The sequence below is a fragment of the Micromys minutus genome (genome assembly GCF_963924665.1).
Source record: "Micromys minutus genome assembly, chromosome: 6".
NCBI classification, from domain to species: domain Eukaryota; kingdom Metazoa; phylum Chordata; class Mammalia; order Rodentia; family Muridae; genus Micromys; species Micromys minutus.
In genome coordinates this window covers 67729973-67746095 of record NC_137975.1, presented here as the reverse complement: position 1 = coordinate 67746095, position 16123 = coordinate 67729973, and the positions used below count along the sequence as shown (strand labels likewise).

Sequence of the window (16123 nt, the reverse complement as noted above, 5' to 3'; positions counted from 1 at the left end):
AAAGGAAGAAGGAGAGAAAGTAGAAAAGTGGGGAAAAAGGTAAAGAGTATGTATTTCTTATAAGTGGGCGACACTACAATTGGAGAAGAAAAAGAAGAAGAAACTAAACACAAGATAAATCTTAGTGTTAGCATCAGCCCTGACAGTTTAGATACATGCTCCTCTATTGCACTTCCCTCACTAAATGGTTTGTGCTCTATTCCCATATTTCACATTTCTGGAAAATTACAGCAGAAACTAATTACCACCTAGTAAATGTGTGGTGATATGTATGAAAGTCGATCTTGGAAAAAGAAGTACACAAATAACAAAAATGAAAAATACATCCCAAACAGGTCTTTTTATTTAACATAAGGCCAAAGAAGCTATCGGGCATTGCTGAGTACTGCCTACTAACTGTACAAAGTATTAACTGCATGCCTCGCAAACACCAGAATATCCGCTGGAATGGAATAGAAATAAATAACTTCTGCTATAAACACATGAAAACATACCCAACCATTATCTCTTTAAACATATCGTAAATAAAAAATTACCAGCACTTCTACAAAATAAATATTAAGAAACCATTGACATAGTTGAAATGCACTCATATAAATTAACAACTTTAATTACATTAGCCAAACAGACATCGGTTAAAGAATTGCATGTAGTATGCAAAGAAACTCACAAAATAAAAATAAAAAAACAAACAAACAACATCAACCACATAACATAAAAAGTTTTAGAACAAACAGATTTCAGATTATCTTGGCTTTCATAATTATATTTTTCTTTTAAAGAAAAATATCAACCATTGTCAATGCACTGTTTTTCAAAGCATTTAAATAGAGGGTAAAACCCATTGAAAATTAATACAGAAGAAATGATTCACTTTATGCATAAAAATAAATAATAATATAGCTGAGACATGTGATTTGCTTTTGCTCTTGAAGATGTGAACAGCATCTATGCATTCATTATTTCTGACCCATCCAACAGCTTCTCAGTGATACAGGGTTTAATTTAAACACATACAATATCCATCCCCAAACCTGCCCACATCTACAAGTCTCACTTAAGCGGGTTTTGGGGTGATTACGGTTTTCTCTATATTAAAAAGAGAAATTGCCAAAAGGCCCACGGGAAAATCATATTTTTCAAGCGACACAATCGTTTGAATGCACGCTACTAGAACTGTGGCATGTTTGTTCTGAAATCATGAAGTCACCTTTTGAGTTCAGTCTGGCAGATCACCCAATTTTGCTTATTCTGCCTTCCAAGAAAACACAAGGTCTCTCCCTGAAAATGGAGTGTGGAATCAATCTTAAATGAACATAAAATTGGCTGGTCTTCTAGGATAAGAAAATCTCCATCGTTGTGCTGAAATTTGACTTATTTTGGGAAGGAAGGTTGTCAATTAAGCTTACAAGTATTTAATGTTTAAAGAGATACTGACTACAAGTGCTCTTCAATGCATCAAGAAATCATGTGGGCAAGTATTTAAGAATTATCCTAGAGAAAGCAGGGAGACCAGACAGAGCCACTCTAACACTAGGGAAAGCACGTCATGAAGATCTTCAGCATTAAAAGCTTTTTAAATTTTGGATTAAGCACTTATGTAAAAAGACCAGTTGTTCACATGATTTTGTGTTTTCTAAATTGTTACTATAGCAAAATAATATCTAATGTTGTTAAAATATTAGCAATTTAAATTCTATTGCAAGGCCATACAAATTTGATGAGCTCTGATGACGTTTATGTGACAACCAAGTCCCTGGATCTCCAGGAAATACAGTGTCCTGTGGAATTTCATGACTCTCTAGATTTCATTACTATGGTTACTAATTAAACCTGAACTTACCCTCAAAACATCTAGAATTTAAAGGGCTTAAGAAGATTGCAGATTCAGCTCAGATGTAGGAGAACTATAATTAGTAGTTTCATAAATCCTGCTCTTCCCCCGATCTACAGCATCTCTGAAATGGCACAGTTAGAGGTCTGCCCACTATTTCTGTAGGCCCCAGCATTAGCTCCAGTACCAAAGAAACAGTTCAGAGGGCCCTAAAGGGTTTTCATAAAAATTGGCAAAGCAGAACCTGGACATCTACCTCCCCTCTATGTGTCCTCACCATGCCATCTGTCCCCAGATGCAAGATCTCCAAGGTCATTAGACCTTAATTGTAATTCATTTCTTATGCAGGGCACGCATTTCCTGCATAAGACAGAGAGGGCCCCTGAAACACAGTAAATATGTTTGCCCAGTAACAAGACTAAAGTAGTTTGCCTACATACAGCCTAATGTGATAAGGTACAATGACAGTATATTTGATATATATTGAGTTAGTTTATTTTTTTAAGAGTTAAAACAGCTTTTTTTTTTTTTAAGATTTAATTTCTCACTTTCATTTCATTTTCCGACAATGACTTTAACCCATGGACTGACTTAATGCTAAAAGCTTCAATGTTTTATAAAATGCTGAGGAATATAGGTTTTTTTTTTTATTCAATTAGAGTTTTTCACTTTTATAAAGTTTTCCAAACTTCAAACAAGTTTGTAAAAATAAGGTTCTGTATTTTAAATACGTAAATGAATAATTTATTAGCTGTTTTAGACAAGCAAACACTGGGCTAAATTAGAAACTTGGGTTAGGTGTGTGTATTTTGATCTTTATAAGACAATCTCTTCAGTTTTGCCTCTGAAAAATACAAACGTACACATCAACATTTTTGGCTGTAAAATAGAATATAAGAGATTTGTACAACTACCCTAAGTCCTGGCTCCTAAGCAATCTCTCCCTTAACTCCTGCTGTCTTAAATACTTTCCTGCCTATTTTATTATTTAAGTAGTAACAACACTATTAAAAAATTATTCTAGCCTAAAGATTTTTTCCCAAAACATTTCCAATTTAAGATTGATTCCAATAAATAATAAATATAAGTTGAAAGAAACAGCCCATTTTTTTAAAGTAACATCCCGTTTTTCCCCACAGGGGATAACGTGTAGGGACCAGGGGTGAGAAAGAGGGGGATTTCATCCTGTGCATTTAAAGAGTGTCTGGCTGGATACTCACTGGGATTTTCAGTTTTTTCCCCATCCTAACATTTGAAATGTACCCACATAATACAGAGTAAAAGCAAGAAAAAAAATCTATCACTTATCCTTCTTAAAAATACTGTGTTTTGCACACAAAACATTCATTGTTTTAAGAACATTTTAAAAATGACAGCCTGAAGTGCTTAAAATGTGTATGGACATGGTACAATACATGTATATATACACACAGGTATGCATATGCACAAGCAATGTATATATACACATACAAGCATGTAGTCTCATGAATTTGAACTTGATAATCCAACAGTGTACACTACTGTACATCCAGTACAAAATATCCTGTTTCGTGGATGTAAAAGAGTCAAAACTCAAACCTCTCAGGTCTTTTGAGCCTGAACACAATCCACCTAACTCAACCTTAAATCTGTACCCCTGACTCATTGATGATGCACAATACCAACCACAGACAGACTGTTTAAAGGCTCACACAAATGTCTTTGGTGTATGTGTCTATTTTTAAGGTACAAAATAATAATAATAATTATAATTATAATAATAAAAATAGCTATTTTGTGTGCTGTAGCAGTTCTTTTATAGCTCACATGAAGTGCAGCTCTTAAACCCCTCCCCCACCCCACCCAAAGAAAATACTTGTTAAATAAGGGTTAGACAGGTCAAACACCATTTAGTGCAAATAGTAAACGATAAAAAAAAACAACATTTACAAAATATAGAAATGTTTGAATCCAACAGATGGACAAACATATTCCTTTCAAGTATCTCTCCTTGAAGAAAATAAAAATTAATCAGGTTACTTCCAATACAAAAAAGTCTCTCTTTTTGTCCTCTTTCAGGTAAACAGTTTCAAACCTATTAGGTTGCATAGTTCTAAGATCATAAGCACCTTAACGAAATGTAACTTGGTATTCTTTTTACCTTGGTCTTTCATGCTTTCCATTCTTGTTCTTAATGTTTTATGTTGGTTTTGTCTGGTGGCAAAAGTGGTACAGAAAAGAAAATGTGACCACCTGCACAGAATTGTTCTTTTACTGGTATGTGTATGTGTGTGGTGTGTGGAAATGCCTCTGTGTGTGAGTGTGTGTGTGTGCATGTGTGTGTGCATGTGTGTGTGCATGTGTGTGTGCATGTGTTTATGCTGAAATACACAGAGATAGTGTCACATATACATACTTATGACCTGGGTAACTGGGTGGGACTGGCCCTTTAAAACTCATGGCTTTCTAGACATATTTGGGTTGTGCTAACCCACATTACTGCAGAATAGACAAGAAGATTTCCAGGCTTCCAAGGGAACTGCAGGAGGCAGGAGAGAGGACAATACCCAGTTTGGATAAAACTGATGCAATCAGTTTGGTTTTGGAAGAAATGAAGGGTACACCATTCTCTCTTCTCCCCCCAATCCCTGTCTCCCTTCACTGCTTCATCTCTGAGCCCTGTCTTAGGATATTTTCCCACATCTTCCTTCATCTGTTTCATTAGGTCTTGTTTTCAGTTTAGTTTTTGTGGTTTTCTTTTTTCTTTTTTTTTTTTTTTTTTTTTTTGTGGATTTTTATTATTATTATTTCTATTTTTTTTCTGGTTGTTTTGTTTAGTTCAGAAATCGTATATATTTTTTTCTTCATTTTGCCACTGTCTTCTCTGGACTCTCTAGATCCATTTGCTCTGGGACCTGGCAACTCTAGGAACAGCCACACTCCTCCACAATCATGTTCTGAATGTCCTTTTTGATAATGTTTTGACCGTCATCATAATACAGCATGGACATGGGTCTCAGCTTGGTGGGCACACAGCATGACTTAAGGTTGGCAAAGGGGCTGTGACCCCTCATTCGGTAGTGGTTAATGACTGTTGAGTGGAAGGAGAGTGAGGACCCAGAGGTACCTGCTATGTGGCTTGGGCATTCACCCTCACAATAGTTGGCATGATAGCCAGAGGGAGCAATGATCCAGTCATTCCAGCCAATATCCTTGAAGCTGACAAAGAACTGTTTCTTACAGCAAATGTTGACCTTGCCATCACATTCCAAGCCTCGCCTACGCCTGCGGTGAGGATGGTCTTCAGACTGCCTTGCCTGCAGCATGAGGAAAGGTCTGTGGGACTGTTCCTTTTCCTCCTCCAGCCCTCCGTCACTTCCGTCTTTCTTCTTCCCGTCTCCATCCACTTCTTTCTTCTTCTTCTTGCCCAGGAGCACTAAGCTGGCCCCACTCTCCTGGCACTGCTCACAAGCAATCCGCACATCCAGGGAACTCTTTCCCTGGTCCAGCAGGCGCTGGATGCTGCTAGACACTGGAAAGATATGCCAGGTACTCTTCCGAGCATCGACCACTTTCTCTGACAGCAACAGTTCACTCCTCTCCCCCTTTAAGCCCATTTCCTCGGCCTCATCCCCCATGTCCAAGCTGCCCTGTGGGTGCTTCTGCTGCTGAAATAGACGGATGGTGACTTTGGTCCTGGTCCTGTTGGCCTTGGGGACTTTCAGGAAGAGCCAGACTTCTGCACGCTCCACTACTGACAGGTCACTGCCTTCCTTGGAAATCTCAAAGTGCAGTGTCTTCCTGGCTGTGCCTAAAAATACAAAACAAGAGAGGGAAAGAGAGAGAGCAAGAGAGCAAGAGAGAGAGAGAGAGAGAGAGAGAGAGAGAGAGAGAGAGAGAGAGAGAGAGAGAGAGAGAGAACACTTGTTAACTCTAAATTGTACATCTATCACAAACTTCGGGCAGCAAGAATCTTATCAGATACTGCACACAATGCTCAGTCAGCAATTTATAGCCCACACATGACATAAATCTGCTTCCATGTGGCCACTGAACTAAGAAGGGCTTTACAGTGTGGAAGTGACTGAAGAAAAACAATATATATATACATATATATATATATATATATATATATATATATCTTTTTCACATGTGAAACTTAACCTAAAACTTAAGCTTTAATGCTGGTGAGTACCACTTTATTAGAACACAGTTAAGTGTGTTTCTTTATGCACTGCCCGCCACCTTGCTTCACTTATATAGGATTGAGCAGCTATGGGAGACATGACTAAGAGAGGCACGTTTGTAGAGCATGTTCTACGATGAAGGAAGCCTGGGCTTCTGCTCACTCACTTCTGCATTGTGGTTTAATCCATGAGACAACATCTGGACAGGGATCACAGGGCTGCAAAGATCTAACAGAACCCAATCATGAAAACCCTGAAAGTCTGAGCAAGGCAGAGGATTGTTTTCCCACAAAAAACTCCCAAACCCTAGTCCCCTGGATCTATGTGTGGGTCAGTCGGAACCACACTCTCTGACACATGTCCTCCTCCTTTCACCATCTGACCTACCCTCTGTCAACCTGTCCCTCGTTACAGCAGCAGGCTTCTCACCAAATGGCCTTCAAGTCATGCCTCCATCAAGCAGGTAAAGAAACTGTCCCTAAAAGTGGGTTGGATTGTGCTGTCCCCTCGGTTACAACCTTTTGTCTTCAGCATCCAAACTTCCCCTGGCTTTAGACTGTGCACCTCATGTAGGTCCATATCCCTGTGGCCTAGCTTTCTTGCCCTGTGAACTTTGTTTACCCAATCCCCTTGTAGCAGTGACACTGGTTGTTCCTGTGCCATCCAGGGCAGCCAAAACAATGCCTGAGGACTTAGGCATTATATGTCCTGTCCCAATCACTGTCTTGCTGAAGCATGCAGCAGAGCTAGGTAACTGTTTGATTAACAAGCCGGAGCATATTCGCATTGAATGGCCTTTCATTAGGAAAGCAGCTCCTGTCTCTGCATCCCTTATTTTGCTTCTGTTCATCTAGAATGCACCAAATCAATACCCAAAGAATGCGCCCCCTTCTATGTGCTTTTAAGACAGAATATATTCCAGCAACCTTAATATTTTCTTCTCTTTGTACAGACACTTGTAGACTTATTATGTAGTATCAATTACAAATAAGAAACACAAAATAACGAGACTTTCCAATAAGAAGCAGAATTCTTTGAGGAAGTATACCTTTCCTTTCATTTCCACATTATGTCCCGACTTGTAGCTAGCTGTCTGCTGTACATGGATCACATGTACAATCAGGAAACAATTTTCAGGAAGTTCATCTTTGACATCACAACTCCCTAGGGGGATCCGCTAACTGGATTCCCATAGCTTATAGAAATCCAGACATAAACTTCAACACAGTTTTAAGTGCTCTGTGCATAGTACACTGCAGATTCCCATCTCAACCTAACCTACCATGGCCACAACAAGGATCAATTCACAAAGTCCCCAGGCATCTGTCTAGAAGATGGCGGGGGGGGGGGGGGGGGGAGTAGCAGAGGCATTGATCTGAGTGACTTCACATTTTTGTCAGGAGTTAAAATAAATAATTAAGGGGAAATATTGATTCCATAGCATATAAAAGCAAGGACTGGTGAGGAAGAGAAACAGGGAAATAGTTTTTAATGTGAAATCCTATCTCACGCTTTGCTAAGGTTGAGCGAGTTTATTGTTGGTTGTTTGTTTTTACGAGAGAGTAAAAAGGCTCTAGGAAGAAAATCCAAGATGGAAATTGCAGCAGATCATGAGGTGGTAAGGTACCAGAGGGCAGAGGGTTCCAGAGAAGTTAGGGCAAAGGAGGGATAGGCTGAAGAGGGCTTGGAACAGCACAGGTTCCTTTGCTGTATGGGATGCATCTGCTATTTATTACCTTTGGGGAAAAAATGTCACCTAGCTACCTATTGTTTTTGCCTCCAGGCAGGACCCCTTCCAAAATTCTGAGCTACTCAAGGAGTCAGTCCACAGACAGAGAAAACAAAAGTAGCAGCCAAATTAGAGAAGCCAGTGGAGAATATTTCTTTTCTCGAAGAATTATCTCCTGCCTGGCTCCTGCCTAGCAGGGTTCACTAGGTCTCAGGCAACCTCCTCCCAAACTCTGTCCTGCCCCCATCCACACTTAGCACTCCTGTGAGGGTAAGGGATCAGACAGCGGGTGCTGACCAGCTCACACTGGGCTTCCCATAAACAGTCCTGGGCTGACAATTGCAGATGCTGCTGTAGGGACAAGAGAGGATGAATTGGCATGCTAAAACAAGTGACAGTGCATAGGAATTGGTTTTTATCGTGGCCAGCAAGGCTGAGAGGCCATGTGCTCCTGTTATACAGCCTACAGGATGGCCCCTGATTTCCTGGGAACAAGTTTCTAATGCATGAGGTAGCCCCACCCCTTCTTAACAGGCTGCTGTACTTGGAAGCAAATGATTTAGTGTTCCTGCAAGAGGATCGTACAAAGAGAGTGCTCATTAGAGGGGGCTCAGTCTGTCAGGTGTTGTTACATTAGGCTCAGAGAGTCGTCATAAAATGACTTTCAGGCTGGTCTTGGCTGACAATTAACTGCAAGACACTGCCTGCATGTCACGGGAGGCAAGAGTGTGATTTCTGCAGCACTTTAATTATCCAGCCGAAAGCCTCTGCTCCCTGAATTTGTATCCGTTCTAGCTTGCTTCATCTCTCCCCCATATTTCTGACATTTGGATTTTCCCCTACTAATTGACATGCCTGTCCCCTCCTTCTCCTGGTGTCCATTTCTGGAACTGCTATTTGTGTATTGCATGATATTTTATCAGGGGGAAAAAAAATAAAACTGAGATCCAATTTCATGAAAATGCTGTTGCCGTATGCCCAAGGAGGACGGGGGGAGGAGAGAGTCAAGTGTTTCTTCATCTACCTCATGCGCAGGTACATTTTACGAGTTCTATTCTATTCTGACTTATTAAGCAGTGCTTTTTTTTTTTTCTTTTACCTTAGCTTTCATTGCAGAAGGGTGTGTGGGGGGGGGGGTTGCAATAGAGAAAAACTGAAATAGATTTGACCGTTTATCAGACCTGTTGGTTTCAGAAATAGATTACAACTCTCAAGTTAGTTACATAAGGATGAAAAAAAAAATGTAATGAGTAAATGCTCTACTCCCTTTATCTCCTTTAACCTGAGAGAAATGATTCTATTGCAGTGATGTTTCCAGGAGGCCCCAAGCTGAACATGTAATGACTTGGGAAAAGGAAGAAAAATAGCTAAGGATGAGATGTTTAGGATCCACTTCCCATCCGTTACAGACCTGATTTAATAGCTGGTGCTGTAAAATCCCGAAAGAAATGCCTTCCCATAATGCTGAGTAAGCACGTATGTCACTGGTGTGTTCAGGTGTGTGCTGGTTCCTCCACCAGGCCGCAGCTCCCCAGCCAGAACTGCTTGCTCATAACCTTTCATTAACTGCTCCCTGGTAACATTCTTTTCCTCCTCTGTGCTATTTTTTGTCCTGTGGCTTGTGAGCAAGGCTTGGATCACGCAGCCTGCTCTGTCTGAGTAACTCAGCACGAAAGTCCCACGCAAACCCATGTGGGTGATAATATCTCATCACTGAAGCCCCCGTGAGCTTGGTGGACACACACCAAAGCAGAAGAAATTGGGCAGAACATTCAGTAGGGATAAATTTTGTACCTTATAGGGAATACCTTTAAAATGATGCCTGGTTGGAGTGGGGTGGGGGGTTGGGGGCGCTTGACAGCAAGAAAGAATACATAAGCCTAAAAGAAGGATGTTTGTAACAATTCTCTCTTTTGTGTTCCTGGGTTCTCACTAGCTTGATCATGAAGGTATGCCAGGGCTTAAGTAAACAGGCTCCTAGCCTCCTTCCTAACATTGGTATGCAAATTTCACATACACAAAAGTCCTGGTCTCAGATTTGTGGGGTATATGATAATTTCCCGTTAAATAATCAGTATACACCTAAAGTTTCAGCTTAATTAGCCTGGTTTTCCTCATCAACGTCCCGAGTAAAATATGCTGCCCTTTTACAAATCGGTAATAATGATGTCTCTGTCAATGTAGAAAGCCTTGCCATTCACATTACACACTTAAACTCACCATGAGGGGAGCACAGCTCTGCTGTAAAATACGTGTTACTTAAATTTTCCATTCTTCACCAAGTTTCCCAGTGACTAGACACAGTACGGTCAGTAGCATGAAGGCCTGCATTACAGCCTATGTGTTCTCTCAGGCACTAAGTCGGCCTCTGGATGGCTTCCAGAGGTTTCTGCAGAAGGCATTGAGTAAGATCTGAAAGGTTATTTTTCCTTTGACCTACGGTAGAGAATCTTGCCATTACAGGCATATTAGCTTGCTTGGATAAATTATCCTGTCTAACCCTTTAGCTATAATACCTCTCCTTGGGGTCCATTTTTTTAATTATTATAACTCTTCAGGCTGGAGTAACTTATCATCCTCTGCCACTTCTATTTAAATGATGATGAAAAGGGTTAAATCTTAAAAAAAAAAAAAAAAAAAAAAAAAAAAAAAAAAAAAAAAAAAAAAAAAAAGGAGCTTACTTCATATAGAACTAGAAAAAAAATTCTCAAGATTCAACCCTAGAGTCATTTTCTAGAGTTCCTCAAAACTTTTACACTTTTAATTTTGGACCCAGGAACCAGCCAAGCATGAAGAATTCTGAACCAAAGTGAAGAGTTCATACTCAAGTTTGATCTAAGGAAGGCCAAGACAGACAAGTATTTTCATGCAAAGTGCCTGTGAAGGTACTCCTTCTCGGTGTGAAAACTGCACCTCTCCCCTGACATCTCCCCATTCCCACTCCAGTCCACCCACTTCCCAGGCAAAAACCCTGTGCTCATCTCTTTGCGTGTCCTTCCCCCACGGTTTCTCTCCACACTCAGCTGGGAAACAAATGCTTCCTCAGCAGCTGAACTCCATGTTCCTACCAGGCGTTAAATAAATAGTCTCTTTTTTTTCTCCCCGTTGGAAGTCACTTGTCTTTTGTCCCTTGTGAAAAGCATTGATAAGGCAGGCAAAGTAGGAAGCAGAATTGGGGGAGAGGAAAGATGTTTTCCTAAAGCCCAGGAGAGTCGCATCGCATCGGCGTGGCCGATGATTCACACACATCCCAAGCCCTGCTATGTTTGTTTTTGAAAAGCATCACTCCTCTGTTGCCCATGGAGCTGTGGAATGTTCCTGTGGACCCCAGTACTTCCACTGCTGTGCCTCTGTCTCAGTCTATTACAGGGAAACGTGCGTCTCCCAGCCTATAAAACCTTAACTCTGCAGGAAGGTATGGTTGTAGGAAGGAAGTAACTGATACTCTTCAAGATTAAGGTGCTGCAGGCCGGGCTTTAAGTAGCCACAAAACTGTCTTTCTCAGAGTGAGACTGAGAGATGAGGGTTTAGGGAGGCGCCCTCTTGTGGCCAGTCTTTTCCAAAATTTAGATTAAGTGTGAAACCTTAAAGCTTTGAGAGGTTCAGAGAAATATAATTCACTGGTCAAAAGAAAGGCAAGGATGGAGCTACCGGTGTTTACTCCACTTGGAGACGGCTCTCTTGGGTGTGGAAATGTAGTCTTCAGGTGAGCTCATGTCTAATCCAAATCTTCTGTACCTGGTGTCCTCCAAGGGGGGAGGCTACTTTAACAACACCTGGGCACTATCTATTTTTGTAGGAATCACTTCTATTGCTTCTGTGTCCTATGCAGCAAGCACTCCAGTAAGATAACTGTGAAAACCAGCTGCTGACCATGCCACAATTTATGCAGACCCAATGGCAGGCTATTACTGTGCATTCAGTGAGCACTTACTATAAAGAAGGGAAAGTAGATAAAACTTCGTGCATTCGCCAAGAAGGAAGGCCTTAGATCTCAATTTCTTTGACAATTTAGGTCACAGTCATTGGATTGGCTTGACTCATCCATACTGCTGTTTCTCTGAAGAAAACTGGAGGGTAATGGTGTAGAGTCAGCCATGCAATGAATATGCTAACTTTGGGAAGCATCACCTTTATAAAATCAATCTCACTTATTGGGACAGATTTCAGAGAGCTTGAGGGGGAATACCTGCTGCTTAACCAATGCAATTCAAATCAACGTCACAAAAACAAAACACTTCCCACCTGGACACAGGACCAATTCACTTAAAAGGTCAAAGGACAGTAGCCCTTATGGTCCCTTCAGTTTCATGTTTTTATGAGCTTTATCTAGTAATCTTGAGTGAAAAAGCCAAAGTAAAGCATACATTCCCATACCAAGGATCTTGCCATTAAAAAGAACATCTATAGTACGTTTACAGGTGGCATTCATCGACCGTACTCTGTCGTACAAATGGTTATAGAGAAAAGAAGAAAAATTCCCCTTTTTCTGTTCTTGAAATGTGTTAATTATGGCATAGCAAAATAGAACTGTTCCAAAGAAACAAGACAGATCTTTGCAGCTCATTTTCATATATTTTTTCTAGCTAATCAGATAATAACTGTTTCCTGAATAGGTGACGTGCTTACATCATATACCCTACGCTGCTCAGAGAGTAGGTTGTCTATACTATGATCTTGCTTTTGTGACATTATATTAGATCAACTTCGAGCCAATGTGTGCTACTTCCTACATGAGAAAATAAGCAATTTGAACAAAAACACCTTGTCCCTGGACAAGAAGGAGTTTCCTCTCAAAAATTTTATACTTGCCAATGTGCAAGTGCAGTGAATCACTGCTGTAAATTGTAGCTTATTTTCTCTCAAACTAAACAACAGAGAAGCAAAGATGACGGGATCCCATTGAACTGAGAGAGTTCATGAGCATGAAGAAGGCCACAGGTAGAATGAAAATGACCCTGTTCTTTGCCCTACCTCTAACTGCCAAGTGATAGGTTTTCTGTAGAAACCTAGTTAGTCAGAGAGAAGGATAAAGTGCTAACCTCCACTGTGCCATTAAACATGGTGGAAGTCACGCAAATGCTTGGTCACATGATACAGTTGATTCCAAGTTAGTAGAAACTGCAATTGTGGCCAATATAGAAGAAGCTTGTACATAAAAACTTCTATAAGTCACTTTGTGTCAGGACCTAAAGCAGGGAATCCATCACACTGACACACCAGCCAATGTGGTATAGATTTTCTTTCTCACCTTTCAACCATGAAAGGTAAAAAAAAGATTAAAGATTAAATAGCAACCCGATAGTCCAACCTGTCCCCCCCCCCCCAGTATGGTTCAGAAAATTAAGTCACAGTGGCCAAGGTTTGGGGAACTGTATCAAGAAGGAGCTAGTAGTTAAGAAAGTAGGGCACGGGCAGAGCTAACCTGTCTAGGGAGCTGGTGGGAGTACCAAGGCTTCTCCCACAGGAAGCCAGCAAGCCAGCTGTCTCCTTCTCCCTTCCCACAAGGATGCACAGGTCTTGCACAGTTTTCTTGAAAACAGAACATCTGAGTCAACAGGTTTTCAGGATTGGAAATTTTGACTGTTGCCTTAATTGTTTATACTGCTGCAGCAAACTTTTCAACAAAATGCTGGGAGTCCCTGCCCATACTTCACCAGCCATATGCTCTCCCAAACAAAACAATGGCATTCCTTTTAAATGACTTTGGCAAGGGATCCCATTCCTTAGCCTGGCATTTAACAGGAAAGTAAAGGGGTATTCAAACATCTGTGGACCCAGTTCCCACAGACTTGCAGCAAGATCTGTGTCCCCCTGACTGTATGGAGAGCCAGTTCCTGGGCTTCAGACAGGTTATTTTCTCAGCAGCAACAGGTTAGTGTGGTCCTAAGCCGATGGTTAGACTCCATTACAGTTCTTCCTCTTAAAGATTGAGTAGCTCAACACAGGGTCTGAGAGCACATTGTCAAGTTTGCATGTCTTGGCAAAAAAGTTCTCAGTCACTTTACAAAAAAATAAAAACTGGGTTGGGGGGAGGGGTAAGGTCCGGCTTTTTTTTTTTTTTTTTTTTTTGTTAATGTCGTTCTTTTGTTTTTATTTTGTTTTTGTTCTAAAGGCAAAAGTTTCAGTGTTCCGAAATGAATCGCTAATTCGATGCCCTGAGAGTTGCTCTTTGCTGCCTTGGGTGGGCTGTTCATTAGAGGCAGGCTTTCCAGAGGTGAAAATGATTGACACTAAGAAATATGCCCAGAATCTGGCTCCAATGTGGCCCCAGATCAGACATTTAAAGGAAATTTGTTTTCAGACAGAGCCATCATCGGTTCCTTTGCATTCAACCCCCAGGCACTCTTACTCCTACTCCAGAAAAACTTTGGATGGGGTCCAGATGCTGCCTCTGCACCCCCAAACCCCCAAATACCCTGCTTTCAACTGGCTGCTCAAATCTGGTTTCCTAGGCAGGCCAGTCAGGGAGCCCCAAGCCGACAGCTTTCCAGCTCCAGTCTGACCCAAGAGCTTCCTCTCCGGGTAACCGCTGAGTTTATTTAGCAAGTGTAAGCTAGCCATCGCGGGGCAGGGCTCCCTGGCAAAGAAGTCCTTTCCCCCTCCTCTGCCTCTCCGGCGCCACAATCACCACCTAATAACTAAAAACCTTCCCGGACAGTCTTGAGCTGGAGAGAAAGAAGTTCCTGCTAGGACTGTCAACGAAATACGTTTCCCTGCCCCCGCCCCCACTCCCAACGCCAGTACCCACCTGACTCGGCAAAGGTGATGATCTCCGAGGTCTGCTCCATGAGTTCATTCATTTCGGCCCTCCTGCCAATGTCGTCCTCAATTTCCACATACCCGTTCTCCCCCACTTTACCCACATGAAGCTTTCTGATCGCGTTGAGAAGCGCCGCCTTGGGCACCGGCTGGGTGACATCGGGTCTCTTCTTCAAGTGCAGCATGTTTAGGATGTGCTTCTTGACAGCCTCTACCATCTCTGGCTGAGAGTTAGGTCCATCTTTCGGAAGGGTGGTCAGCGCACAGGATGGACAGTCCGGGGCTGCACCGTGCCCCTCGGATCCTGGGGTGGGGGAACTCCTCACTATAATCCAGCAACTTGCCAACAGAAATCCTCTCAGCCAAAGCAAGGGCATCCTGGCAGCAAAAGTCGTGTGGTTGCCTTCTTTAAAGGCCCTGCTTTTCCTCCCCACCCCTCACGCACAGGTTTTTTTTCTTTCTTTCTTTCTTTCTTTTTTTTTATTTGGACTTTTTTTTTCCTTCTCCTCTTCAGCAAATTCTCTGGAACAAGAGCAAAAAGTTTTCTGTGAAGTTTTGTTTGCAGGTTCCCTCTCTGAATGCAGTCAGTGCTGTAGGTTTGTGGCTGTCAGGGAGGAGAGTTCTGACTGTCTCCGAGTAAAAGAGAAGGAAGGAGGGAGGGAGGGAGGAAGGGAGAGAGGGAGGGAGGAAGGAAGAGACAGGGTGGGGGGAGACAGAGACTGAGAGAGGATGGGAGGGAGAGACAGGGAGAAAGGAGAGAGGGGGAGAGAAGACAGAGGGAAAGGGGGAGAAAGAGAGGGACAGCAAGGGAGGGGGAGGGAGGGGAAAGGGAGGGAGGGAGAGGGAGTGAGAGGGAGGGAGGGAAGGAGGGAGGGAGGGAGAGAGAGAGAGAGAGAGAGAGAGAGAGAGAGAGAGAGAGAGAGAGAGAGAGGCACGGATTGGCCCTAAGTGAGTGAGTGAATGGGAGAGGGAGGAGGGAGGGCGTCTGTGAGTATGTATGAGCAGTGACTAGGGAGGAGGGACAGCCCGTTTCTGACAGGCTGCCTGCCTTCCCGCTGCTCCTTGCTCCCTCACGCACACCTCTCTTCCAATCCTACCATTCTATGTGGGGGTGGGGGGATGGGGACTCTTCTGTCCTTTCTACAATAAATTCTTCTAATTCTGTTCACTTTTAGTCTGGGAGGGTTTCTTTCTCTCTCTCTCTCTCTCTCTCTCTCTCTCTCTCTCTCTCTCTCTCTCTCTGTCTCTCTCTTTTCTACTTTTACTTTTTCTTTATTTTCATCTTTCTCTGCTCAATCCTTTTTCTTGCCTCACCTTTCTTCTTTGGAAGGGGAAACCCAAAGAAATTAAATGCACCCTTTCCATTCACTGAGATAACTAGATAGCAAAGTGCCCCCAAGTCATCCCCCATGGCCTTGCACTTCACTGGGGTGCTTGAAGTGGATCTGAGGGAGGTCCTCAGATTGGTAGCACAGGTCAGGGGTCTGGGCCTGAGGCAGAGGGGCTGACCCAGACAGCTGATTGTTCTGCCTGACAGAATCCAGAACCATTCCTTTCGGCCATTCATTCATATTTAAATGTTCAGGGTCCTCATGCCAACAGGCGATCTTATGGGACCTGGAGCTCAGCCGA

At 42.3% G+C, this 16123-nt stretch overlaps 1 protein-coding gene across 1 annotated transcript; it reads right to left on the bottom strand.

The window, feature by feature from the left end:
- Positions 1–4737: 4737 nt before the first annotated feature.
- Positions 4738–14998, bottom strand: INHBA (inhibin subunit beta A; the record flags this gene model as incomplete). Its single annotated transcript, XM_080918379.1, has 2 exons — positions 14481–14998; positions 4738–5624 (listed from the first exon to the last, which is right to left on the bottom strand). The coding sequence occupies exons 1-2, from the start codon at positions 14866–14868 to the stop codon at positions 4738–4740; spliced, it is 1275 nt and encodes a 424-aa protein (XP_080774505.1). The 5' UTR covers positions 14869–14998.
- Between the last annotated feature and the right edge of the window lie 1125 nt (positions 14999–16123).